Source organism: Rhamphochromis sp. 'chilingali' (assembly GCF_963969265.1).
Source record: "Rhamphochromis sp. 'chilingali' genome assembly, chromosome: 2".
In the NCBI taxonomy this organism is placed as follows: Eukaryota; Metazoa; Chordata; class Actinopteri; order Cichliformes; family Cichlidae; genus Rhamphochromis; species Rhamphochromis sp. 'chilingali'.
In genome coordinates, this window is record NC_137930.1 from 6,144,088 (window position 1) to 6,170,607 (window position 26,520).

Genomic DNA, 26,520 nt, shown 5'->3' on the forward strand with positions numbered 1-26,520 from the left:
ACGCACTCCAGCCAACCTCGGGAGAAAATGTCTGGAATTCCGTTTCCGCTTTAGGGAGTGGACAGCGATTTTCCCTTAGTTGTTTTTTTTTTACTTTGACTTTCTAACAAACTTTGATTTCCACGTCAACTCGGACAGTTTTGAGTTAACTGTCCCGGATTTAGTTGTCGTTTCGGCCATGGCTTCTTCGCCTCAGAAGTCCCCTTCGTCTCCTAAGTCTCCGACGCCCAAATCTCCGTCTTCCAGAAAGAAAGATGACTCTTTCCTTGGGAAACTTGGTGGAACTTTGGTAAGAAGGAAAAAAGCCAAAGAAGGTAAACAGCTAACAAAGTTAACAGTCTAGCAACTCTTCTGCTCCTCTGAATGCACTGTTTTCTGAACTAAACCCTCTTACAGACACATTTTATAGTATGTGCACACAGCGTTGTACTCTATGAACAGCCTCCAAAAAAGTAAAAGTCACTACTACTACGCACTGAAGTTTCAGAGAGCCGACATATTTAGCACTTGGTTATGTTTAAGCTTAGAAGAAGTTCTTTAACTACAACGTGTGGTGTCCTGTGTGTGCTTTCATGGCCGCAGGCTGTGTGGTCTGTACCCATGTAAGGTATTGAATCCGCTACTACTGTAATAAGTGAGGAATGAGGCAAGAGGGAACACAGGCCCGCTAACCACTGTAGAGGCAGCACCCATCGTGCTTTCACAACAGCTTTTATTTTTTTAGTTTGACTTAGTTGGAAGGCAATAAGGAGACACATTGGGCGTTAAACTAGTTGTTAAAGGAGGTATACATATACAGAGACAATTTATATGTGGATTAGTCTCTTTTTTTCCCCTTCCAGAGTGCTCCCACCGGGTCAACTAATTTAATTTAGGTAATAAAGAGTTCATGTGAGGTTGGTTTTATGGATCATGCTTTTAGCAGCTTAACATTTTGTGTTGCAGCTAAGAAACATTTCACTTTAACAACAGAGAAATTTACTTTGGATCAGACATACAGGCTGCAGTTATTTCAGCATAATTACAAGCTACATACAGATGCAGATCGGTAACAAATTGGGGCCACTTGTTCAAACTCATTGTAGTTTGTGGGTGACATACACTAAATTTGATCTCAGGTGGGCAAGAACAGTAAAAACAGTTAAATAGTAACAAAAAATTTTTTTTCCAAACTATTGGATTATTGTTATATGTAATCAAACGTCCACTTACAAAACTTTTGATTTGAACTATTGAGATGTGTTAACCTCTTAACATCCAGCAGGTCATTGGCCACCTGTCTGGTGTAAATTGGAATTTACAGCCTCACGTCTGTGTCCGCCTGGTCTTTGGGTATGCAGAGGAAAGGATGATTGTTATGTAACAAACACAGATGTGTTGGCATGCATTACTCATAAAGAAAACAGACACATAGCCCGTGGAAAGGACGCGGCAGCTGAGTTCGTCACAAAGAGGTAGAATCCTGAAAACACTTAAAAAAATAATATATCCCTTTCTTTTACTGAAGGGAAATATTAATATGTCCCAAAAACGTTCACATTTGATGAATCATTTGTTTACTAAATAGACGATAAACAGGCTGAGATGTGTTAATATAAAATACGGTCAGTTTCAACACTTCATCTTAGTTTTTCCACATTCAGTTAGTCGACTGTCATTACAAAGAAACAGACCAGCAGAGCTGCTTGGCATAACCAGCTTACTTTGGAAACATCTGTAGTTCAGACCTCTGGCTTGGATGAAATTATTAACTGTTGTGTTACCACTCTCATGGGCTCATTATCAATGACTTGCAGCTTAAAGCTTCCTGGTGCTGAAAGTCCAAAAATGTCAGTTTTGTCCTCCGTTTTAAAAATTATATTCTGCATGTCCAGTGGACCCTTTGGCAACCTAGTTCATTCATTCATTCATTCATTCATTCATTCTGGTCTGATATATTAGGCCAAGCTCTCCACTCTCCTTTCAGTATATTTCCAAAAACATGGAGAATTATTTCCAGGGAGGACTGAGTAATGCCTTACTACCATACAATATTAGCTTTATTTGTAAACCACTTTAAAAACGACCCACAAGGAACCAAAGTGCTGTACAGAAGACTAGATAAGAGACATAAGGACATAGTAGCTCAGAGAAGGAGGGTGAGGCAAGACCACTGAGGGCTTTATTAGCAAATAAATTCATTCTAAAAGGAATGGGCAGCCAATGGAGGGAGACGTGCTCATATTCACATGTGCCAATTAAAAGACCGGCAGTAGCATTTTGTACCATCTGGAGACGAGCGATGGAGGAACCACTAACGCCCATATAAAGTGCATTACATTACTCCAGCCGAGTGGTGACAACGGTGTGGATTACTGTGTCAAAGTGTTGCCTAGAAAGAATTGGCTTTTATTTTAGCCAGCTGCCCTGACGTCAAGCTAGAGGTCAGCGTCCACTTTGACCCCTAGCTTTGTGATAGTTGGCTTGATATACTGGGCCAAGGAATCCAGATCTATAGGGGTGGTGCGAGTGGTGCTGCCAAAAACCGCTTCTTCTAAAAACTGGAGAGCCATGCAAGCCCTTATGATGTCAGGACACTTTGCAAAAGTCTAACAGAGTGTGCGTCATTTGCTTGTTTTAATTTGCCTCAGTCTGTATTTATTTAAAGTGAACCTTTTTGTCATATATGCACTATTTCAGCTGTGGATGATCATATTAAACATGGGCAAAGTTCCAAATATTGAGTGTGTACAAGGAATTCAAGCTTATTTATATGGTAAGGTCCAGGAACTCAGCTCTTGTTATTACACAGAAGCACCACCCTCCTGCTGGCCAAAGTTTTGTTTGTGAGGGGCTACAGATGAAAGTTGGCTTGAAGGAAGGAGAGGTAAAACAGCTTGTTTCGAACTGTGAATCCTTTAAAGATGCTCTAGTAGAATCCTACAATGGTTTAATAGATAGCAGAGCACGTCTGGTTTCAAAACACTAAGATCAGTCAGCTTGTGAGCGATGAATGATGTCTCGGTACCATCAGCATATCTCTGGAAACATTTGTCATAAAAGCTGGTGAAGACACTGATTATTTGGTTGACCAGCAGTTATCTGTAATGCACTCGGTCTTACTCGCTTTGCTCCACATGGTCAGAGGTCAGGATCAGGTACAGAATAGCAGCTGTGGGGCTCATAGCGATTCACTCGACTTCTCATGGACACCTCTGCCCGCTTCATCTTCCTCTGTAATAGTTCTTTAACCCCGCTCTATTTTAACTACCAGGAACGTGCTTTAAATAAATGTCTTCCAAAAGGCTTCTTTTAAATGCTCAATTCAGTTTATTACCATGCCGGCTTGCACTGGAAATACAACAGGCTCCACAGATGACATTCATTGTTGAAGGCCAGGTTTTATCATGGAATGAGAAAGGTCCCCTTCAGTCGGATGATTACTTTCTGTCAGTCAGGATACTGTTGCACAGCTGAGCCCCATTTTATGTTTGCTTTGCCCATAGGACATGCATGCAATCTCATTATATCAATACGGGCTCATGTCCCCTACACACACACAGACACACACACAGAGTATATATGCACAGAGCAGTGTGTAGGACGTCTGCAGTGTGTTCTATGATTTGATGGAAAACGTGGGCTGATCGCTCTCGTACTGATCAGTGAATAAATTTAGGTCCATGTGACATTTATGGCTGTCTCTGCATGTGCCGGGGAGAGAGAGGGGCCGCCGACTGGAACGGGAGTAATGACTGGATGAGAGGAAAAAAGGGAACAGGTTGGAGGGGATGTGAAGGAAGGGAAGGAGAGCTATGTGATGTGGACGAGGTGGTATGAAAAGAGAGGAGAAGGTCAGGAGGTTTCAGAGCATTAGCGAGGGCTCTGCAGAACTGTGTACACTGAGTATGGAGCAAATACAATACATGAATCAGGGGAGGTAATTTTATATCCTCTGTGAAAAATCTAACAATTTTAATATTTATCTTGGGGTCAGTCGGTGTATTAAAGCTATTAGAGAGCTCAGCCTGTGGAGAATGAGACGCAGGGGACAGAGCTGGTCCTGCTAGCCAGGAGAGGATGCTTGTGACTGGGGGACGGAGACAGACAGACATGGGCTGTGGAGCGTTATGCCCTCCAGGTAGGACATCAGCATGCAATCTTTCCCCCATATGTAGCACTGGACAGGAGGCATGCAGCTATTTATTGTGTTACCCTTATTTAACCAAGCGGATGGATACGCATCCTCATTTTATGACAGTGGACTGAGGAGGGGGTGGAGTGGAGTGATGTGTGGTGAGAAGACTCTGGATGCCTTTTAATCCCTTTCAGTGCGCTCGTAATGTCACTAAATGAAATCTGTTGTGCAAAAAGGGGTGAGCAAAATCTTGCTTGATGCAGAATCCCAGCAGGGGAGTGAATTAATGCCATATTCAGATGAATCTACCCGCCATACTTCCTCAGCACCTAGCCAGGGTTAAACAAAGTCGCTCTACCTTAAATAGCACAAGTGGTGGTTAACAGTAATATCACATTGTGCTAATTAGTATGGTGTTATTGTACCGCAGCTGTACCCCCACATGAGACACTGAAGTTTCAGCCGCTGAGGGTGGCTTTCACAGGTCTTCAGGTTATTTGTAAGTTACAAAATGTAGAGTAGACCACAGAAAGCAAAAATTATTCCCTTTTTCCATATGTGTCTTTGTTGAACTGTGATTGAAATAGAAGAATAGAGGAACTAGCCCCATTAGGGATGTTCCTGGCGACTAGTTTCTCAGTCGACTAAATAAGGAAAATAAAACTAGACTAACCGACTAATCTAAAACTAAGAATCACTCAGGTGTTAAGTTAAATTTAAGAACTGTTTAATAGGAAATGTCAAAAACAAGTAATAAAGATAATTGAAACCATTAATCACATTCTTCAATAATGAATCATGCCACTTAAATGTGCAGCGCCTCGTATCCTGCGTTATCCACGTTACACGTTATACTCCAAACAGGCAACAAAGAAGAAAAACACTTAAAACAACCTGATGTTAAATATTATATGAAGACCTGTTACTACAAAAGATGTTCACGTATTACTAAAATATTACAAAAAGAAATAATAACATATGAAAAACGAATAAACTGGGCCTACTCCTGGTAGGAGGTCGTTGGAACGCCTTATTCAGAAGGCAGACCGAACTCCTCACACTATTGCTAAGCGAGAGCCCATCTGCCTTTTGGAGAAAGCTAATTTCTGTTGCTTGTATCCGCGATCTCATTCTAATAGTGTTAGCAAAAAGACGAGGCCTAGATTAACAGATTTTTAATGTTTCTCAACAACAATGCGCCACCTGGTGGCAGAAGGCTGCGTAATGTTTAGGACACAATCATTTACTGGCATTGAGCGTTAGTTAAAATGTTAAATGATTAGATTAAACGACTAGTAAATTTGGTACCAACCAGTGATGACAGCGATGATTAGTAGCCTAGTGGCGCATGTTACTAACCCAGTATACACTTTTGTTTTGCAAAAAAAATAATAATAATAATGTGAGAGAAACCTGGTTTGAAGGTGGGTTTGATAACCTGATTCAAAACGTGGTCATCTCTTCTAATTATCTAATTATCTAATTCTAATAAATATGTAGAACCCAAAGGCATGAGACAAGTTTTTTGGTACTGGTATCTGTTGGTATTCTTAGCAATACTGACCAATAGCGTTTGAGCAGGCTTTCAATGTATAAAGGTAAGGAGCCCATGTAAAGAGCAAAAGAGATCTTGCATTTGTGAGTCCCAAAGGCATTGCTTGTCGTAGGACTGGGCAGTAGGGCTGCACGATATTAGGAAAACCTGCGATGTGCGAAAACTGTGATCAATACTGCGATAACGATATGACTTGCGATAAAATAAATAGCAAAACAACCCCCAAAAATGAATACATAATTTCCGTTTTACTGCAACAGTTTTATTTAATGAAAGCTGCTGTATTAGCAGTGTAACAACAAAGTGCACTTTAACATTGAAACATTGCCCCCATAAAAAGATTTCTGAGGCTTGAATTCTGAAAGACATCCTTCCCGGTCTCTAGAATTAGTTTTAAATAAACATAATTATACTGCAAATTATCTCAATGCAGTTGTTCATCATTTTACCACTCACCAAGTACTTATGATGCAAGTCAAAACTGGAGAGGAAACTTTACTGTAGTGCTTGCGTAGTTTTCAGCTTGGCTCAGTTCAAACGTGACGGTCTTGCGGCATGTTTCGTACATTTGTGGAATGGCGACATGGGAAAAGTAGTTTCATGAGGGGATCTCCGGTCCACTTTATGTATCAGACTGGTGAAGCCCTCTCTGCTAACTGTATTTATAGGCATCATGTCTTTGTCAAAAAATGTGTAATGGCCTCTGTTATTTCTTTGTAGCGCTTCGACGTTTTCTCATAAGTTGTTCCACTTGAAAAACTCTGATACAGAGACAGCTATTGGACTGCTGTGCTCTTTGTCTTAACATTAGCAACCTTTGTTTGGCTAGCCCTATCTTTCTGAAACTCTTCAAACAGTTCTCTGTGGTTGTATTGAAGATGATGGTGGAGATTAGTCGTGTTTCCTCTGGTGGTTGCCACGAGTGTTCGGCAAGTTTTGCAGAGTACCTGTGTTTGGAGAACGTCGTCTTTATCAAATCCAACGTACCTCCAAACAAGCGAGGTACTATTTATTTATTTATTTATTTATTTATTTTTAGGCACGAGTTCATAGTCAGTAGCGTTCTCGTCATGCGTCTCGCTCTCAGCCTTTACAACTGTGACTCGTTGCTGCAGCGTTGCTCGCTCCCCACCTGCGTAGGAAGCGGGCCTCTAATCCATTTGATTGGTTAATGCCGTGAAGGGCTCTATTCGACTGGTCAAATGTGTAAAGGGGTTTCTTTGATTGGTAAATTCTTTAAAGCACGTGTGTAAACATTTTAAGGTACCCAATTATCGCAGTTTACGTCGTCTTTTGCGATGGGCCCATCGCGCAGGCTGATATCGTGATGACAATAAATTTTCGATTTATTGTGCAGACCTACTGGGCAGTATGACCAAAAATTTTAATATCGCACTTTTATGATAACTTAAAATAAATTTGAATGAGTGTCTCTTTGTATAGGTTTACAGTGAAACATTGTTCTTCCTGGAGGATTGAAAATATAAATAAGAATAACTGCCATCATAAAAAAGAAATAAAAATCACGCAAACAAAACACTAAACAATCAACTTACTCAGGCCAATAATGGGTGGGTGCTTTAGCTGTTCCCTGGTGTAGCTGTACATCTGGGAATGACGTTCCTCTTTGTTAGCTTTTTTAAAATTAAGGCCATATTTGTAAACAATGATTAGGACATGGTACAGGAAGTACTTGCCCGGATATCCGCCGGCTATACCAAGAGCCCGGAAATATTGGCCTTTCTCCACAGAGACTTAGCGAGCAGAGTAGCTGATGGGTTTTCCAGATTACAATCAGACCTAATTGGCCTGATGACCATTCGACTTTCTGCGTCTTTGTCAGCAGATCTGCAGTGGGCAGAAAAATACAAGAAAGCACGCATACCTTGTGAGTGTACTCTTGCTGTGTACTTCAGGTTACAAAGGTTTAAATGATTTTAAATGATTCTGGCTGAGATAAAGGGCTAAAAAGCCTCTCTCGTAGTCTTACCACTGCATACATACGGGGTTGTCTGATAGATCTTGTGTATACATGCAACAGCATGCCCCCCTCAGCAATGCAGCTATTTGTTATCTATTAAAACAGGCCGGTGTATGCCTGCTATAACTTCATGTTAAATCATTGTAGATGAGCAAACTGAGAACATTTTTCAGTTTGGGGGTATTTTCTTTTGTGTTACCTTGTAAATCAAGCAGCAGATATTAGCTGGACTGCATTCAAATTAAGTAACTTCAAGCTTACTTATAGGTTATCCCATCCCGAGTCTCTAGGACTGGAAAAAAGTTCACCAGCCTTGGTGACTAGCTCGTTGTCACCTGATTTCCAATCACTTTTATCTACAAAATACAGTTGCAAAGGTTGCAAAAAGAGTCTGTGGGTAACATTGATGTGTTTATGGGATCAGTCGTTTGTTTGGGGTCATACTGAAAAGAAAATTGGGGTCATTTTGACTTCTGGTCATTATAAGATTCAAGATATGCTCGCTGGCAAACGACTTGTCAATCTTGAATACTTTCTTGAGGGGAATTAGGTGGAGGGTATTACCACTTGCATCACTGACTGTACCTTCTCATTGAAGCTTGACGTTTTTCCACAACACTCACACGTTGTCCCAGGGGAAACAAAAGTGGGTAAATTGGTGGTAATTTACGGATTGAAAAGGGTGAGGTGTGTGTTGCTCTGTAGGAATATTCTCATACACCTCTGTGTGATGTGATGTCTGCTCATGGAGACACAGTGTACATCCAGGCACTTGTGGATGGTGTTGATTAAGAGGATGTTTTTCCAGTGAAGGCAGAGTAATGCACGGGATGTTCACTCCACTGCGTGCACACACACACACACACATACAGATCAGCAGCGATCAAACCTCCTCAGGTATCTGACATGCTGTGAAGGAGGGCATGCTGGGCTGCTTTAAAGCCCACTGAGAAGCAGGAAGCAGCACTGCTCTGTGTTTGGTTGACGTCAAGTGGCTCCCAACACTTATTCGTGGAATCGGGGGGACGTCCGAACTACTGCTGAACACCTCAAATGATTATAATTCTGGTCTTTGTCTTAGCTGGTGTACCTTGCATGTAGAGTTATCAGATTGATTGGCATTTCAAAGATGTGTCACACAGCTTTTTACTGTTTATTTTTTGAAGTAAAGCTGGTTTCATTTCTTCTCCTGGTGCTTTTGATAACACTGGCCTTGTTGGCCAGTGCTGCTGGGATTCTTTCACCTCTAATAAATTTCACTTGGTGACTATTTTCGTCTAGCACGTCCTGGTTTTTTTAGTTATGGTGTTCCAAGTATTGGACAGCTAGTGTGACTGGACAGAAAAGAGGTCACGTTTCAGCATTTAAGAAAAAAGTGGAGCTAAAATTAAGGAAGGCGTTGATGCTTGACGATGGGTTCAAAGGAAAACTGAAGCCAACTACATCAGCAGCATTCGTGCAGGTTGTCAACAGTTTTGTTTTGGGTTTTTTTTGGGTTGGGATAACTTTCTGAAAGTGTATCAGAGTGTTACTGAAGATGCAGTTTTTGTATCCTCATGTATTGTATTCCCACTAAATCTGGATGACAGCAATGAGCATAGGGCAAGATTTCATCAAGGTATAAAAGTGAAAAACTGATATCAAAGAAAATTGAATCCGAGCACGATGAGTAAATGTTTTTGGTTCAGAACAAGCACAAAATCAGGTGCCTCAAAGATTTTTGAGCATACTGGGCTTGCTTTATTTTGAGCTAAATTGACAGACCTACACATCTTTTGCATGTCTCTGATATTGCGTTCTGGCCTGTTTTTAGAATGACATTAAAACACTTTTGGTGGGCAAGAGTTGAAATTCCAGACATTTTGTTGATACATTGATATTCAAAAGTGTCAAAATGTCAGTGATTAGAAACAAAAACTTTTTTTTTTGTAGACCAGTGTGTATGTGTCTGCCTATCTGTGTCCGTGTATGTCTGTTCATGGCAGAAATGGTTAATGGAAATGATTTTTCTATTACTAAATAATTATTTGTTAAAATGAGAGTGCTCAGCTGCTTGTGAAAGTCTGAAGCACTTCTGAATTATTGGTTATTCTTCTACAATTGGCTAACATTTAAAAACCCACAAAATTTCACTCTTCTCATAGTTTAGATGTTTATTGACACATGAGATGTAAATACATGTTTTTTAAAGAACAGGCTAACAAAAATTCAGCATGTCTTATATCTTGATTGTTTATGTGATTGTTTTACTCTGATGGTGTGATTGTAACTTATTTGTTCTAGTGTCTGAGCTTCAGGAGGAGGGGATAAATGCCATCAACCTTCCTCTCAGCCCTTCACACTATGAGCTGGACCCTGAGGACACCATGCTCGGTAATCAGCTTAAATCACTCAATGTGCTGAATGTCACTTGTATTTGTTTCTTTAATCGTGTTATATTTGTTGTAATTTCTGCTGCCCTCTCGGCTGGGCCTCCTGGAAAAGAGATTTTTCCAACTCGTACCTGGATAAATGAAGGATATAATTGTATTTTTAGCTAACCCAAAGCATTTTGGGATCTACAGTTTGAGATACTTTAATGCTCCATTGCTTTGTACTGTTGTTTGGTTTATTTTGCCAACTTTTTCTCATCCAACAGAGGAGAACGAGGTGCGCACCATGGTGGACCCAAACTCCAAGAATGACCGCAAACTGCAGGAGCTCATGAAGGTTTTTCTTTTTGACCTGCCATTTAAGAATTTCTATATTGCTACATCTCCTAACAACTTAGACTAAGGGCCCGAGTAAAGCTTTGAAAATAATTTCTACGTTTTATTTGTTTTTTGTGTTTCTTTAAAGGATATATTGAGGTATATTTAAAGGTAGCTGAGCTGTATCATAAAAAAATATAACATTGTAAGCCCCCAATGAAGCACCTGTTTCTTCTTCTGCCTGCGTAGGTGTTGATCGACTGGATAAATGACGTTCTGGTGGGCGAGAGGATCATTGTTAAAGATCTGGCTGAGGATCTGTATGATGGTCAAGTTCTGCAGAAGCTGTTTGGTAACTTAACCTTCGCACATTGTTGTGGTTTGACAAAGAGTTTGCAGATGGGAGTTTGCAGATGAGAGCAGGAAGCAGGTGGGAAAAGAACCTTGAGAGGTGGAGGTATGAACTAGAGAGCTGAAGAATGAAAGTCATTAGAAACAAGAAAGAATACATGTGTGTGAATAACAGGGAGACAGGTGAAAGGTGAACATGCAGGGAGTAAAGGTAGTGTAGGTCACTCAACCATTCAAAACAGAGGACGGTGCTCAAGAGAGGTGAAGAAGAGAGTGCAGGGAGGGTGGAGCTGGTGGAGATTTGTGACAGAAGGATGGTGACGAGATTGAAGGGGAAGGTTTACATGATGGTTGTGACTAGGGCAGGGCAATATGGTCAAAAATATTTATCACGATATACATTTGAAAATTTGCGATAACGATATAACTGACACGAGACAAAATACTGTACAACTCCACAGCTTTATTAGTGCAAAAATCCTCCACCAAATATCCACTTACGAGGACATTATTCTGCCACTGTTTGAAACAAATGTCCTCTTATGTGGATCTCATTTTTCTCAAAAACAAAAATTAGATAGAAAAAAAATCTGGTTTTTACATTCTTTAGGTCCCAATCAACCCAAATAACAAAGAAAAATTAAAAATGCATGTCATGAAAGAGTTCGGGTCTTAGGAGGTTAAACAAGCAGCTGTTTTTTTTATGTGCATTAAAGTTATATAGAAATATAAAAGTGCAAATGCAAATTCCTTGCTGGCAGTTTAACCAAAAGGCATTTCCAGTGGAAACTGGCCGACATATCCTCAGCATAACCATGTATAATATCCACAAAACTTAAAAAGAGGTTATACACACAATACGGTAATATTATGTTGAAGCACAGCACGTATCACTCCGCCAGGCTCCTGCCTACGATAGCCGTAATGCTCCTCCGATAATCCATCAAGCGGTGCGGCTTCGTAGCTTACGAAAGTCGCACTGAAACATTTGACAGATTTTCGAGCGCCGTGTACATAAAATCGTTTCGAGGTCAGTAAACACAACCAGAATTCATACATAAGGCACACGGGAATAAGGGGCACTGTCGATTTTCAGAAAATCAAAGGCTGATTTTAAGTGTGCCGTATTTTCTGAAAAACACGGTAATAACGACGGCCCACTAGCATGCTCTACCGCTAGCATGTGCTTTGGTGTGTATCTGATGGACGAAAGCTAAACCAGTTCCACACCACTCAAGTTGCAGCATTTTTACAAACCAATCCTGGTTCATCTGTTTCATTCAACGATCCGTTTTCGCCCTACTCATTCTCCGTCGCCGCCATGTTTTTTCAGCCATGTGCGTATGAAAACAAAGGCACTGCGGATGCCATATTCTATTGCGATATTTCATTATCATTGCCTGACATTATACCGGTGTTACTGTGAACGGTATGATATGGCCCAGCCCTAGTTGTGACTCCTCCTGTGATGTGTGGTTTGGAGATGGTGCCTCTAAGAAAAGGACAGGAGGCCAAACTGGAGGTGGCAGAGATGAAGATCCTTAGATTTCCACTGGGAATGACCAGAATGGACAAGATTAGTACATCAGAGGGGCAGCTCAGGTTGAGCGGTTTGAAGACAGCAGTCAAGGGTGACATGCGCAGAGGAGGGGATGGGATATACTGGACAAAGGATGTTGTAGACGATGCTGCCAGTCAGGAGAAAATAAAAGATTCTTGGATATAATGAAGATAACATGCTAGGGATAGAGTAAGATGGTGGCAGATGGTCGATCTGATAAGTAGTAGATTAGTAGTTGATAGCTGAAATTCTGAGTTTAAAATTTACTGTAAATTCTTCTTTTAGAAAAGCTTGAAGGCGAGAAACTGAACGTGGCAGAGGTGACCCAATCAGAGATCGCCCAGAAACAGAAGCTGCAGACGGTTTTAGAGCGGATCAACGAGTCTCTCAAACTCTCCACCAGAAACATCCGCTGGAATGTTGACTGTAAGAAAGTTTCATTATTTCTTTATTAATTCCTACAGTAATGTCGTCTCGCCAAAGGCAGCTTTTGGTTTTGGTCTTGTTGTCGTGCACTTTCAGTTATTTAGCCTTGAGAATGCAGTGCAAACACTACAGTGAGATGCGCTGCATTTTGTATTTGTGCTGTGTGAAGTCCTTGCACCGCTATCTCCATGTATTAGTTTAATTTGATGAAATTGAAATTTCTTTTAAGACGGTGAGCCATCTGTCCTCCAGTCATTTGAACGACTGTTGTGAAACACAATATGCTGTTATGTAACACTTGCGATGATATGACAGGACCTAATGAATCCCTGTGGGGAAAATGATGTTTGCATCTACAAGAGGAAAACAGTCGAAGGATAGATGGCAAAAAATAAATAAAATTTAAAAAACTAAATATTTTCACACACAGCAGATACAGCATAGTAGAAATCTTTCACTCATATTCATCATCTAGTGACCCAACACTAACAAAAATAGATTGTGGCTCTTTTCTGCTTTTTCTTATCTTCTGTCATGTATATACCATTATAATAGTGAATGCTCATATCAAACAAAGTTTTAATGAGGTGAAGTGGACACCGGAGTTTGTGAATGTGATAACTTGAGAATGAGGCGACTCGACAGTTTTAAATTGATAGCATAGCTGCAATTGCTAGGAGGCTGAGGGGTAGCACTGGTCGCTGCCAGTACTTTTTTGTTTTCGATTGCAGCAACATGTCTAAAAAAACAACTAAACTAAACAGACTAAACAGGAAATCGACTGCCGTGCTTGGTATCAGCGCTAATTTAGTTCCGCATCAGTGTCCCGAGGCCGTCTTTTTCAGGAAAAGTGTTGCAAGTTTCAGCAGACAATGATAAACGGCATACTGCGTCTATTCCAATAGCATGAGTTTGCAGTAGAAGAGTCTGGCTGCAAAACATATGAAACGTAAAATATGACGAAAGATTCCCAGGATTGTCGAGTGATAGAATTTTATATCAGACAACAATGGGACAGCATTTCTCTCCCAAAAGTCCCAGGACTTGTGTCCTCCTCAGTTCATGGACATTTACAGACTGTTGTTAAAAGAAGAGGAAAAGACGTGTTACTGCCAACAAATCCAAAATGACGTGTTTCTTCAGAAGAAAGTCGAATTAAAGGGAGGTCGGCTAAAGCAGCTTGTTTCAATTAGAGGCTGAATTGACGGGCTGCAACACGACCCAATATCAGATAAATAAGGCTTATATTGAACTGTGACATACAAAGTTACTCTACTAGAATCTAATATTACGCAATTTTTATTTTTATTTTTAAAGAACAACCACACTGGTTTACACAGATTTTTTTACTATGCTATACTGCACTGTAATGTACTATATACTGTGTTATTTCACAGTATATTGTTATTTTCTGCATCACCAAACAAATGCATGCACAATACAGTTACAGTGCATCGACAGTTTGCACTCGATCCAGGGGTTTTATTTGCAGTTTAGAACAAGCTGCAAATAAAAGAACCAGCGAAAACACGCCGCTTCCATCTTCTAGCTTTGAACTGAAACTGTAACATAACCGGCTATCAACCAGGTCATGTGTTCAGGATAAGTTTGGGCTTTAACATCGACACAAATCGTTAATCTGGCTTTGTAGTACACCCCTCTGGTTGTTGTGTTTGTGACTTTCCAAACACGAGTTGCAGAGTCCTCTGTGTTGGATAAACTATGTCAAATCAGCACGTATAGCAGGAGAAAGGTGTTTCTCCTGTCTCTTCTTTACTTTTAAATTTTCATCATCAAGTATAAATGCTGGGGTTGATAGATAAGCAGATAACTAATACTGACCCATCGATCAGCCACTACCACGCATTGTCTCCACTGACAAGGTGGAGTGGTGGTTTTGTTATTCTGTGAATTATTATTTATTTATACAGAAAAACTGTATAAATCTGGCGCTTGTCATGACCCTCATTGTTTCCTTCCTGTGTGGAAAACGGTATTTGAAGGATTTGTGTCTGAATGTACTCATCTGTCCATTGGATTAATATGCTTCCTGCTGAGATGTAACCGTGTAGCCGCGCATGTTAAGAGAGCTCTCCATCTGTCCTTTGATGGCACTCTTTGATCTGACAGAGTGAGTAACAATAATTACTGTTGAGCTCCCTGCACACTGCCTTTTTACTTTCGTCATTAGCTGCAGCATATAGTACTGGAAGTTGGACGTTGACAATGAAGTGTGAATGAGCCCAGAAATAATGCCATCAACAGTCTGTTCATCAGCTAACTTCACACACGAGTGCAACAAAGAATACTTACAGATTTTTAAGGTACTTGGCAGATTGTGTTTTCCCCAAGCAGCAAGGAGAACTTGCACGGTGAGGCTCCCTAGTACTGAGATCAGACTTGGTGTTTTGAAACTAGATGTGGATCTGACTGTGAAGCTGAGGACACCGCAGGCTCATTGGCTAATAGCTAGTTGTTCGAACATGAGCATACCCTGAGTAAAACTTCTTTCTGATCCTAATAATGACAATAATTTACTGAATGAGGTTCATTTCGTATGTTCTGAAATGAGAGATTGAGCCCATAAAATGATCAGGAATAGGATTACTGAGAGCTGTGTCTTTTGCAACCAATGGAGTCGCCAATGGAGTACTTTCTAGTCTTTAGATGAACTGTGTACATTGATTGGTCCACCACAGGACGCACAGAGTCCAGGCTTTCCAGTATGCTACAAAGGAACTATAACAAATTGTAACAAGACTAAAAGAAAAATGTGAGACTGCAGCAGTAAAAATGTTTCAGGCTCTTGGGTTACCCAGTGAGTACTTAAGTACCCAGAAACCTCCGAAAGCAGTTATGTGGTATAAAATACAAAAGAAAGATTAAAAAATGATGTAATAACACACAGAGAAAATCTTTAGGATAACGAACACAACTGATTTTGTTATGTTCTTTTAAAACTGAAAAATCAGGCTTTCCTAAATGCGCCTCTTGTAGAAACTGTGTCCTTGAAAAGATATTAAGTACGAGATGTCTTCAAATATGCTAAAGAGCACAGTTAATAGCACAGAATGTAATTGATTTGGCTGTCCTTTTATTTGAGGAGCTTTCTTTTAATCAATTTTGTTTGTGCCTGCTTTCATCTCACATCCAGAGGCCGTAGAAAACCCTTCCTGATGCTGCCTATTTAGGTCGTCATGCAGCAGGGATCTAAGGTTTTATGAATGCTTTTAGCTTCCTCTCTTATTTGCCAATACCATTTGGAACAACCAAAGGCTTGCTTTAGACAGTTAATTGATCCTGATTGATTGATGTATCCAAAGGTAAATCTTTGTTTGGATGGGTAACTGCACATCTCTTGAGTGTTTCTGACTGATCACTGCAGCCATTCTCACTCTGTTTTTCTGTGCTTTCTCCCTCCTCACTGAAGCTCGTATTTTGTAGCTTTTATAATATCGCTTCAAGGCAACTTTTGGCATCTTGTGTTTGTATGTACACGACCTTGCCACGTAAAACTTTTCATTCTAAATTCCTTGAACGATATTAAAAAAAAACCCATTGAAAATATGTGCCTTGTTATTTGGCATCCCAATGCTTTGGGTGAGGTATTCACATTTAAAAAATACAAAGGCTAAAGATTGGGGAAAGAAATGGTGTAGAAAGAGCTGTGTGTCGGTGACATTAGTTGAAGAATGACGACATTATGTGACATTTGAAATTGTTGACTAAATCGGTAGCGCACAACACAAATACAAAACTCTTTTGTACTGTAAATACTAATACTTAACTCTATCAAATGCCACAAAAATAGAAGATATGACAGAGAAAGTTTGTAATAGAAATATAAAGGTGCTAATTCTGGTTCACATTTTTTTACGTGAGTGCTTGCTTCCAGGGCCACCACAGTATGATCTGTGGGATGATTTTTGATATATTTAACATTTAAATAATAATAATGTACCTATAATGATGTAAATAAAACACTAATTGTTCTCATTTTATGCTACAGCTTACAGACTTACCTCACCGTTATCAGAAACCCCCGTGTGAAGCAAAATCCTGATCTCACAGATCTGCTAGTTATTGTTTCTGACTATTATTTCTGTTTTCTTACATTAGCGGTTCATGCTAAGAGCATAGTTGCCATCTTGCACCTGCTGGTGGCGCTGTCACAACACTTCAGAGCACCGATCAGATTGCCGGATCACGTCTCGATTCAAGTAGTCGTCGTCCAGGTTGGTGAACGTTCTTTTTTTTAAATCTGCTGCTTATAAAAAAATCAGGCATGTTCTCCTTAATTCGGCACGAGCACCAGGTTTTACTGAGCAGTATTTGTTTATTATTTTAAACACTGGATAAGTCTGAATGCATGCAGCATACGGCCACATTAACAAGACACAGCGTATTGTGTCTCTCCTGCATGTTTACGAGCGAGTTAGCACTTTAAAATACGTGATTGTGTTTTCTGGGCTTTGTTCTGCACACACATCAACGAGGTTCAGACCTCGATGATGTTCAGACGAGGTCTGAACATCAATTTTTTTTTCTCCACCATTAATTGTCAGGGACACACAAAAGTCTCAGCACCGTTAATGTTTACTGAGTTTAGCTGTAAAATTTGACATCTAGTAAAGATTGAAATGTCTGTAGAAGACAATTTTTCAATAAAGGCTTTACCACAATGAAGATGGAGTCAGTGACAGGATAGATTGATGTAGAAATTAGGTTGTTGATGTTACGCTCCCTAAATCTATGGCTCAAAGGAACCCAACATGTGAGATGCTGCTGCCATTCATCAAGCTTTTAATAACAGGAACATAGTTACTCACAAAAGGACAGAAAGAAACAAAAGAACACGGGCGCTAGAACAAACAAAAGAGGAAGAAGACCATGAACCAGCCACATAATGGGCCGTCACATTCCAGCTTCTCCCTCAACCTAGTCCAGAAAAACTAAAATAAAAATAAGCAACACTGCCAGTAACTCCCACTCAGCCTGTACTTAATATACAAAGCTATAGCAGCAATAAATGAATAAAGCTGGTGCTTATGGAGATCAGGTAGGAGGAGAGAAGGACGAAGACCCGATCACATGCCCCGCCTCCTTTGGGTTTATATTCCTGGACTAATCCTTTCCACAACCAATCAACACTTGGAATAAATCATTAGAAAGAAGGAGAGATGGCATCTTATAGGGCTGTGCGATATGACCAAAATCTCATATCCTGATATAAAACATATATCGTCCCGATAACGATATAAATCACATTTAACATTTCCTGTAAATTCTGTGACTCTTGGGTAGCTGAAGTGTTTCCAGCTGCGTGTCGTGTATCTGGAGTCGAGTGTTTTAACTGATGCATGAAACTACACATTTTTAGACATAGGTTGTAACGGCCGCCGTTTTCTTTGTGAGTATTTATTACACAGCGCGCTGCGGGGAAAAGCCTGTTCTGTTTGAGTCTAAGGTTTGTTTGTTTTTTTTAGCACCTGGCGGCTCTTTTTTGCTTCTCATTTGTAAATACTCTGCACACTTTTTCACGTGATTCAGTTTATTTTGAAAAGTCTCAACAGGATCTTGAGCTTTATTGTGAAAGGTTTATGTGGAAAATAAACAAGCGGGCACGCGATGGTTTTACTGTCGTTGTTGCTAACGACAACACATAAACACAGGCGCTTGTCTGTCCGTAGTGTGGTTATATTAAATATAAGAGAACTTTAAGAAATTAATATAGCCACTATGGTGACCATCAAAACAATGAAAAAATATCGCCGTAAATAGTTTATTTTGCGACACCACGAAACAAACGGTAGCGTAAAATGAAACGATAGACGTTTTTATATCGTCATCCGATATATATCGTTATATCGAACTATATAAACTCCACAAACATTGACTGACTTCCTGAGGTAACAGTTGCTGTCAGCATTTTCTCGTATATTAAAAACCTGCTGCATCAGACAGCCTGCACGATGGAGACATTTACATACGTGACTCTACAGTGGTTTTTATAGATTATTTAGTTTAAATTATCCCCAGCATTGAGGTAGCATTAGTTAGCATAATATCTGTCAATCAGTCAGTCAGTGAAACTAGCTTGCATAGCGCCTTTCATGTACACAGATGACTGACAAGCAGATTATAAGACGGAGCACAAAGTAATAAAAGAAAAAGTAACAAATAACCAATTTCGAATCAATTAAAAAGACAAAACAAAGGAAAGTAATTAAAATAAAATTAACCCTGAGGCACATCCACTGAAATTTGAGAACAATTAAAAATAAAAATAGATTAATTGGATTAAGAAACAATAAAAAAAGGTACATCATAAGATGTATATTGTAATCCTTGTGGTTTTTACATTAGGCTGACAAGTGAATGATTCCTGGTTCGATCCCAGCAGGAGACGCATATCAGTCAAACATGTAGGGCTACCTGCTGTGGTGTCACTTTGTGAACGGCTCAAAATAGGTTCTACTTGTATCAAGCTAAACAATGTATTGCACGTGAACTTACTATCCTCCCTTTATCTTTTCCAGAAAAGAGAGGGCATCCTTCAATCAAGGCAAATTCAAGAGGAAATCACAGGCAACACAGAGTAAGTACGCTCCACTGTGTGACTCAGTTTTTACACCTCACAACACATGTGCTGCACTCAGCCTGACACATGTTAGTGCTGGTGATAAAAAGGAACCAGCTCGATATGATTCTTTGCATTAAAACATTATCCACATTAATAAAAAGGAGCACACTGCCCGACTAAAGACCTCGACAGAAATCCTTTCCCGTGTCTATTTTTGGTCGATTGTCATAGTCTAGCCAGGTTAGTAACCATGGATATACTGGATGTCCGAATATAATTACAAAGAAGTAAACAAGACTGCGAATGGATGAATTTGTGTATCTTTGTCACACCGGTCCCAATGATAACAGCACTGTAGACCCAAAAACCAGAATCTGAGTAGCCTCCTGTGTTTTATGAGGGCTTTCAGAAGAAATATTGTGCACTGGTGAGCAGGCAACCATTGTATCTGAACAAGAGATGTGATGGCACCCTTAGCCGAAGAATTAGACGATTTAAATCGCACACATACACTCTGTCACACACACACACTGTTTGTCTCCCTGCGAGGCTGTCCTGCAGCCTGACAGCAGCAACGAGGGTGATAACGGCAGGCCAACACACACATTTTGTCATGGTAGATGGAGGCTGCTAATAAAACACACGCACTCACACATGCACTGAGGCTTACACACACTCACATGGTCACAGTGGATATACAGTTATTACCACACCACCAGGACCATTGCCCAGACCTGCTTGCCTTTGCCATCACAGATTACACCATAAACGTGTGTGGGAGTGCTTCTGGGGGTGTGTGTGTGTGTGTGTGTGTGTGTGTGTCTGCCATTTCTTGCTGGTCTGCCCGCTGCGATATCTCTTCCTCCGGGACACTCGTGCTGCACTTGCTCCCTACCCTCCAAAACCACCTGACCCTTTCCAACAACAGCAACGTCCTCCAAAGTGCTAACATTGTAATAACAGACAAGAGGCCCTCCATTCCCATAGAAAACCTGACCATCTTCATTCGTTGTATTAATTCCCTGCATTGTTGTCCTATTGAGATTATTGTATTGTGCTGCAGTATGTGCTCAGTGTGACCATGCCACTGATGATACCCAGGTTATTTGAATACCCAAAGTATACATGTGCCTATTGTTAATCAAATTATGAGACCGCAGCTACATTATTGTGTTGTTATGTCTGTGACATAATCCTTTTGCATTCCTCTGCGATTGAACTGGAAGCGTTTGTGTTTCGTTTTGTTTTTTCCCTCTTGTGTGGTGTAAATATTGCAAAATTGATGATGTAAAAATCAGTTTACCTGACACATTTTGTTTCCCTTTTTTCTTTCTCAGGGCCTTCTCTGGCAGACATGGTAGGTTTTCTTGAAAGAAGTGACTTATGTAACACTTTTTTCCCCAGATTTATTCACGGTGATCTATTTTTATTCTCCACAGAGCGTGATGCTTTCGACACCCTGTTTGACCACGCTCCTGATAAGCTGAGTGTTGTGAAGAAGGTACTGAGACTCTGCAGTAGCATTGTACTATGTGGGACTATGGAAGACTGAATTTTTACAAAAAAATCTAAATACAGTACTGTGCAAGTCTCGAGCCACCCCTTTACTTTTTCTGTTTTCCTGGCAAAATGGTGAAAAGGGCAGTCATTTATTTAAACATGCAAAACATAGATAGAAACACGGTAGATGAGGCAAAAACTGAGTCTGGGGAGATACGAGCTTGAAAGTGACTGCCTTTATTCTTCAACACAGTCTTAACTCTCTCAGGAAGCTTTCTAGAAATTTCTTGAGGTAGTCTTCATAGTTCTCAAGGCTTCATGAAGGACATTCGAAGCTCCTCTTTGGATGTCGGTGTCCTTTTGTTACATTCTATGTTAAGGTGATCCCACACTGCCTCTGGGCAGGCCAATCCATGATTATGTGCTTTTCTATCCAGGTAGTTTTGTTTGTTTTAACTGCATTGACAGTGTGTTTCTGACCATTGTCATGCTGAACGATGAAGATGTTGCCAATCAGATGCTTTCCAGATGGTATTGCATGGTGGTTAAGAATCTGACGGTACTTTTCTGTGTTCAAATCTGATCAGATGTGAACACCGCTGGTTGAAATGCAGCTGCAAACCGTGACACAACCATCCAGGTCATCGTGGTCAAAGGAGCTTGGAAAGAAAGGCGTCTGGACTTCTTTAAGTTGCTAGAAGACGTTTCACCTCTCATCCGAGAAGCTTCTTCAGCTCTAAGGTCAAATGGCGGAGAGTCCCAGATTTAAACCCAGTGGGAGTATCCCCCCAAAGAGGGACAAAAGGACCCCCTGATAGTCCTCTAATCACATGAGCCAAGGTGTGAAAACGGGTGTGGGTCCCAATCAGCCATGGTTTCGGGTGAGCTCATTGTGAAATGGACTCTCCGACATTTGACCTTAGAACTGAAGAAGCTTCTCGGATGAGAGGTGAAACGTCTTCTAGCAACTTCAAGAAGTCCAGACGCTTTTGCTCCTTTGACAACAAATTCTATAGTAATATCTAAAGCTATCTTTTGCTCAGACGCTGTAAAATTAGGAAGCTTGAGGATATTTTAGTGTCAGTTGTGAAAACCTTGCGTATTGTTGCCGGTCCGTCTGGAACACCCTGCAGGGTCTTGTTGTTTCTTTGGACTATTTCCTCTTCATCTTTGAAGCACTTTTTTTGTGTGTCTGACACCTTCCTTTGTCTCTTCTCAGACACTGATCACATTTGTGAACAAACACCTGAACAAGCTCAACCTGGAGGTGTCTGAACTGGACACGCAGGTACGTCACACACCTAAATACACACAGAAACGATGTGATCGGTTTTCAGGTTGACAGATGATATTTTCAACGACAACTGTTACCCCGTTTGGATGATTAAAAGCTGTCACGCTGACACACACGCAGGCTCACTGTTTAATGATATTTGTAGGTTTTAATAGCCATTTGATGATGTCACATCTCTTTTGTTAAGTCTGTAAACACCGTGCTCAATGTCACATGTCTATAAACCAGTTCGACTCGTTTGAACAATTCTCTTACACGCCCCCGCTATTGTGCTGCTGTTTCAGTTTGCAGATGGTGTTTATCTGGTGCTGCTGATGGGGCTGCTGGAAGGATACTTTGTGCCGCTCTACAACTTTTTTCTCACACCAGAGAATTTTGACCAAAAGGTAAACAGAGGTTAAAGAAATGTCTCACCAAAAACACAGTACCTCAATATGATCACTATTTTCCAAGGACTTTACCTTTGTAGCTATAAGGCAGAGAGGTACGGGGCTTAAGCGTCAGACTAGAAGAGGTATGCATGGTTGATGCCCCCTGTAGTGCAGTGTCTAGAGATGTGCGTGCATATCTGTATGGGGTCAGTTCACACTTATTTTGTATTTGTTGCTGAATAAAAAGGCTGTCGTGACATTTGATGAGTCGTTCACCCGTAAAACAGCACAGACGTCACAGAATACACAAATGCAGCACTGTTAGCTTGTTTTTGAAGCAGGATAGTAAACTTGTTGTTGTGAGCTCCGCCGTCTAATATTTTTCTTTCAGAGATCTGTGAGAAACATGGCCGACACCAATCTTTAGTCCTGACCTATAGTTTAGGGAACACGCCTAAATCGATACTCCATTTCTGAGGAGCCTCACATACTTGGAGCCAAGACTCTCTCCTCTCAATAGCTTGATAAATGCCATCCGTTTTCCCCGGAGCCCATTCACTGCAGAGCCATCTCTCCTCTCCATTGGCCTCTGTAGTACTACGGTATTCTGAGCAGGCAATCTGCGGAGACACCACAGTAGCCTTTTGTTTGGGTTTTGGCCAGCTGCCCTTGCCAAGCTGCGAAGCAAAATGGGCATCGGGTGCTTCAATGTACACAACTGCTCGTTCGCGCACACACACACACACAGACATTCCTGGCCCGGAAGAACAGGCACCAGCCCCACAGCATCTGTAATCTCCTATTGCACAGGGAAACACTGGAGTGGCTTAGGGGCTCAGCTCTTACTCGGTGTGTGTGTGTGTGTGTGTGTGTGTGTGTGTGTGTGTGTGTGTGTGTGTGTGTGTGTGTGTGTGTGTGTGTGTGTGTGTGTGTGTGTGTGTGTGTGTGTGTGTGTGTGTGTGTAGGCCCCAGAGGCCTGTGGGCGATACACCAGGGGTGGGCTGTGCAAAGTAGCACGAGGCATCAAGAAAGCACTCCTGCTTCTGCTCAGTGGATCTCTACTCCACGCTCTTCCTTTCTTTTTTCTATTAGATGGGCTAAGGTCACGCTTTTCACACAATAAGCCCTTGTTGGGCAAAGCTTTTAGTACTTCACAGCAGGGAGAGCATACACCGACAGACACAATGTGCGGGGAATGGAAAACCTCTTTCAACCTCTTCCCTGTGATTGGATTCCCATTTTTTTGAGTCAGACTGGCTGAGAAGTCTTTCCTCAACAGGAGAGCACATCTGCTCGTCTAAATGCACTATATGTGAAAAATCTTAACCGCCTTTAAGCAGTTTACCTGGACACAAGTCCGGTCCTACCCACATTAATATCAGCTCAGCTTCCCGGCGTCATAATTATCAGTTTTCTGGAGAAATCCCATGTCTCCACTTTGCACTGGCATACATTGCTCGGTAAATGTACAAAGGCAGCGTAAAGATGAGCTGAAGGACTTTAAAGCCGCCATTAAAGATTCTTTTGTTTCCTTTGGGGCACCTAGAAGAGTTAATAAGAACAAAATCATAGTAAACAAACAGGAAAGAAATCCAAGCAGCTATTTGAAATATATCGTTATACTTTGTTACTCATTCACCTTTGATAGCATGAAGAATGTGACTGTATCGCTTTCCCAGCATTAGGAGGGTTTTTTTGAGTGACACTGGTGTAATGTATCCACTGATAAATGAGGGAGCAGATTGTTTGTGCAGCTGCTGAAGGCTCATGATCTTACAGAACAGAGCCGTGCTGTGTTTGCCGCGTCGGCCCACAGAGGATGTTCCCTTATCAACGAGGACCTGTGTGCAGTTTGTACGATTTGTGTTTCTGCGTGTATGCGACGTGTTTCCTTCAGCAGCCTCCTCACTCTGTCTGCAGGTTCACAATGTGTCCTTCTCCTTTGAGCTGATGCAGGATGGAGGTTTGGAGAGACCAAAGCCCCGACCTGAGGGTAGGATGTTCATTCAACATATTTGTGCTTTTGAACCTTTGCTTCTTTATACACTGCTGTATGTGGTGACACACCAGGGTCCACTAGTTTTTGTTCACTTTTTAGCTGCAGTAATCAATCATCTTTTATTAGCCAAGGATCAGATTGCTTATAATGACATACAAGCAGATAAAGATCCCTCCAGCTTAGAGTTGGGGTTACAAACCTTTGCCATGTTCCTTTGGCTTTGACCAAAATAAATAAATAAATATGAACAAGTCTTATTTTAATTTTAATTATTTAAATTGTATTTATTATGTCTTTATAATTCTTTACATTACTGAGTGTACAATGTGTAAACAAGTACATCATATCCTAAACCCGCTGCTAAATTTTTAAAATATTTTCTACAATATTTTATCATTTGTAAAGCTACTAAACTGCTATTTTTAAATTTATTTTTCAAGTAGGCCACTTTTCATTCGTTTGCACAAACCCATGACTCAAAATATCATTTACAGCTCTAAGTAGCTCCAAACATGCTAATTGATATTTTTTCCTCCACTTGACATTTGTTATGCTTTTTTATTTTGGATGACAACGGTTTATAAAAAAAAGTATAAACAGTTGTCATTCATTTTTAGGTCTTATCATTTGTTTAGTACAACAAAAACACAGAATTATCATAATGAGAATACAAAGTAAAGTACCCAAAAAAATCATAAAAGCAGAAAAAGATGGTGATGGCAAGAAGGTAATAATGTTGAGACTTTTTTGAGATTAAATGTCTCGAGCTTAACTTGATCTTTTTGTCACTGAGCTTAAACCCAACGTGCACGTATGATACTTGTTTGAGATGTGGTTGTTTGGCAGGGGAGTCGCTAAAACACAGCCAAGTTAGTTCGAGCATCCCTCATAAAGGATTGTATGTGCCTCGTCTATAATCGCATATGAATCACAATAACTGAACCATACTTTCAGACCAGAATGATGAAAATCATCATCATGTCATCCAGGTATCTGTTGCTGCCCATGTGCAAAGTAGTGACTTATAAGTTTGTGGTGCCACAACATCTCCAACTGTGCCAGTGGCTTAAGCTCACTTAAACCATCATCCGTAGTGCTGCTTTTCCTTCTAATTACGCTGCTGCTGTGCAGAAAAAGGGACAGTCATACACCTCGACTGAAATCCAGCCACACTACTGCTGACTGCTTTTAAAAGGTTGAACCCTTGTTGAATATATGTACCCATGTGTAACTCTCCTTCCTTTGTCCTTCAGATATTGTGAACTGTGACCTCAAATCAACACTGCGCGTCCTCTATAACCTCTTCTCCAGGTACAGAAACGTAGACTGAGCGTGACGTGCATCAGCAGGGAACACTATATAACATGGACCACGTTCTGAAGCTTAATACCTTTTTCCTTGTATTGCTATGAAAAACTATTTTTAACTCAGTGCATGCTTCACATTTTGCTTGTTGGATAGTAAATCAAACACAAGTCTGTCTTGTTTATTTTTGAAATTTCTGACTCTACAATATGAATTGAACATTGAACTAAATAACAGCCGTTGTTGGTGTTTGACTACGACACAGAGGTAATCCTGTGAGGCGGATTTGTACGTTTTTAATTCAGAAAATAAAATGTTTAATTGTATTTATTGTACATTTTGATACACTACTTGGTTTTCCAGTTTTTTCTTTTGTTATTTCATTCATATTGCTTTTTATGAAATGTGGAAAGTGCCTTTATTTAAACATGCGAACACTGTCAGCTCTTAATACGTTGATACTGTGCTAACCAGCTACGCAGTGGTCTTAATGCTCCAGATTTCCTTTCAAAACATTTTGACCAAAGCTCTGTTTTGCTCAGCAGCTGCTCGCTTTACTGTATTTTATATTGTTAAATTTATCTTAGTATAAATTGCATATGCATTAATCACACTTTTTATAAGTTTTCACATCTTTCTATAAGACCAGTTAAATTTGACTGAATATATTAAATGTATGTTGTATTCTACTTTCAAGCCAATGTCACATCTGTGCAGACACGCTCTCTATAATGCATCTGTTTATGTTTTTAGTGCATTAAATTCAATAAATACTTCAATCCCTAAA

General features: G+C 40.5%; 1 protein-coding gene across 1 annotated transcript; it reads left to right on the forward strand.

Moving 5' to 3' along the window:
• On the forward strand, window positions 1-26,520 carry parvaa (parvin, alpha a). The gene is made up of 13 exons (XM_080876053.1): window positions 1-314; window positions 9,937-10,026; window positions 10,292-10,362; window positions 10,593-10,695; window positions 12,541-12,681; window positions 16,801-16,916; window positions 19,221-19,279; window positions 20,602-20,621; window positions 20,704-20,765; window positions 21,984-22,052; window positions 22,343-22,444; window positions 24,350-24,422; window positions 25,682-26,520. The coding sequence occupies exons 1-13, from the start codon at window positions 179-181 to the stop codon at window positions 25,756-25,758; spliced, it is 1,119 nt and encodes a 372-aa protein (XP_080732179.1). The 5' UTR covers window positions 1-178; the 3' UTR covers window positions 25,759-26,520.

Coding starts and splice junctions, on each gene's coding strand:
- parvaa (XM_080876053.1), top strand. CDS start 179: ATGGCTTCTTCGCCTCAGAAGTCCCCTTCGTCTCCTAAGTCTCCGACG. Junction 20,622..20,703: donor GGCCTTCTCTGGCAGACATG/GTAGGTTTTCTT, acceptor TATTCTCCACAG/AGCGTGATGCTTTCGACACC. Junction 22,053..22,342: donor TGTCTGAACTGGACACGCAG/GTACGTCACACA, acceptor CTGCTGTTTCAG/TTTGCAGATGGTGTTTATCT.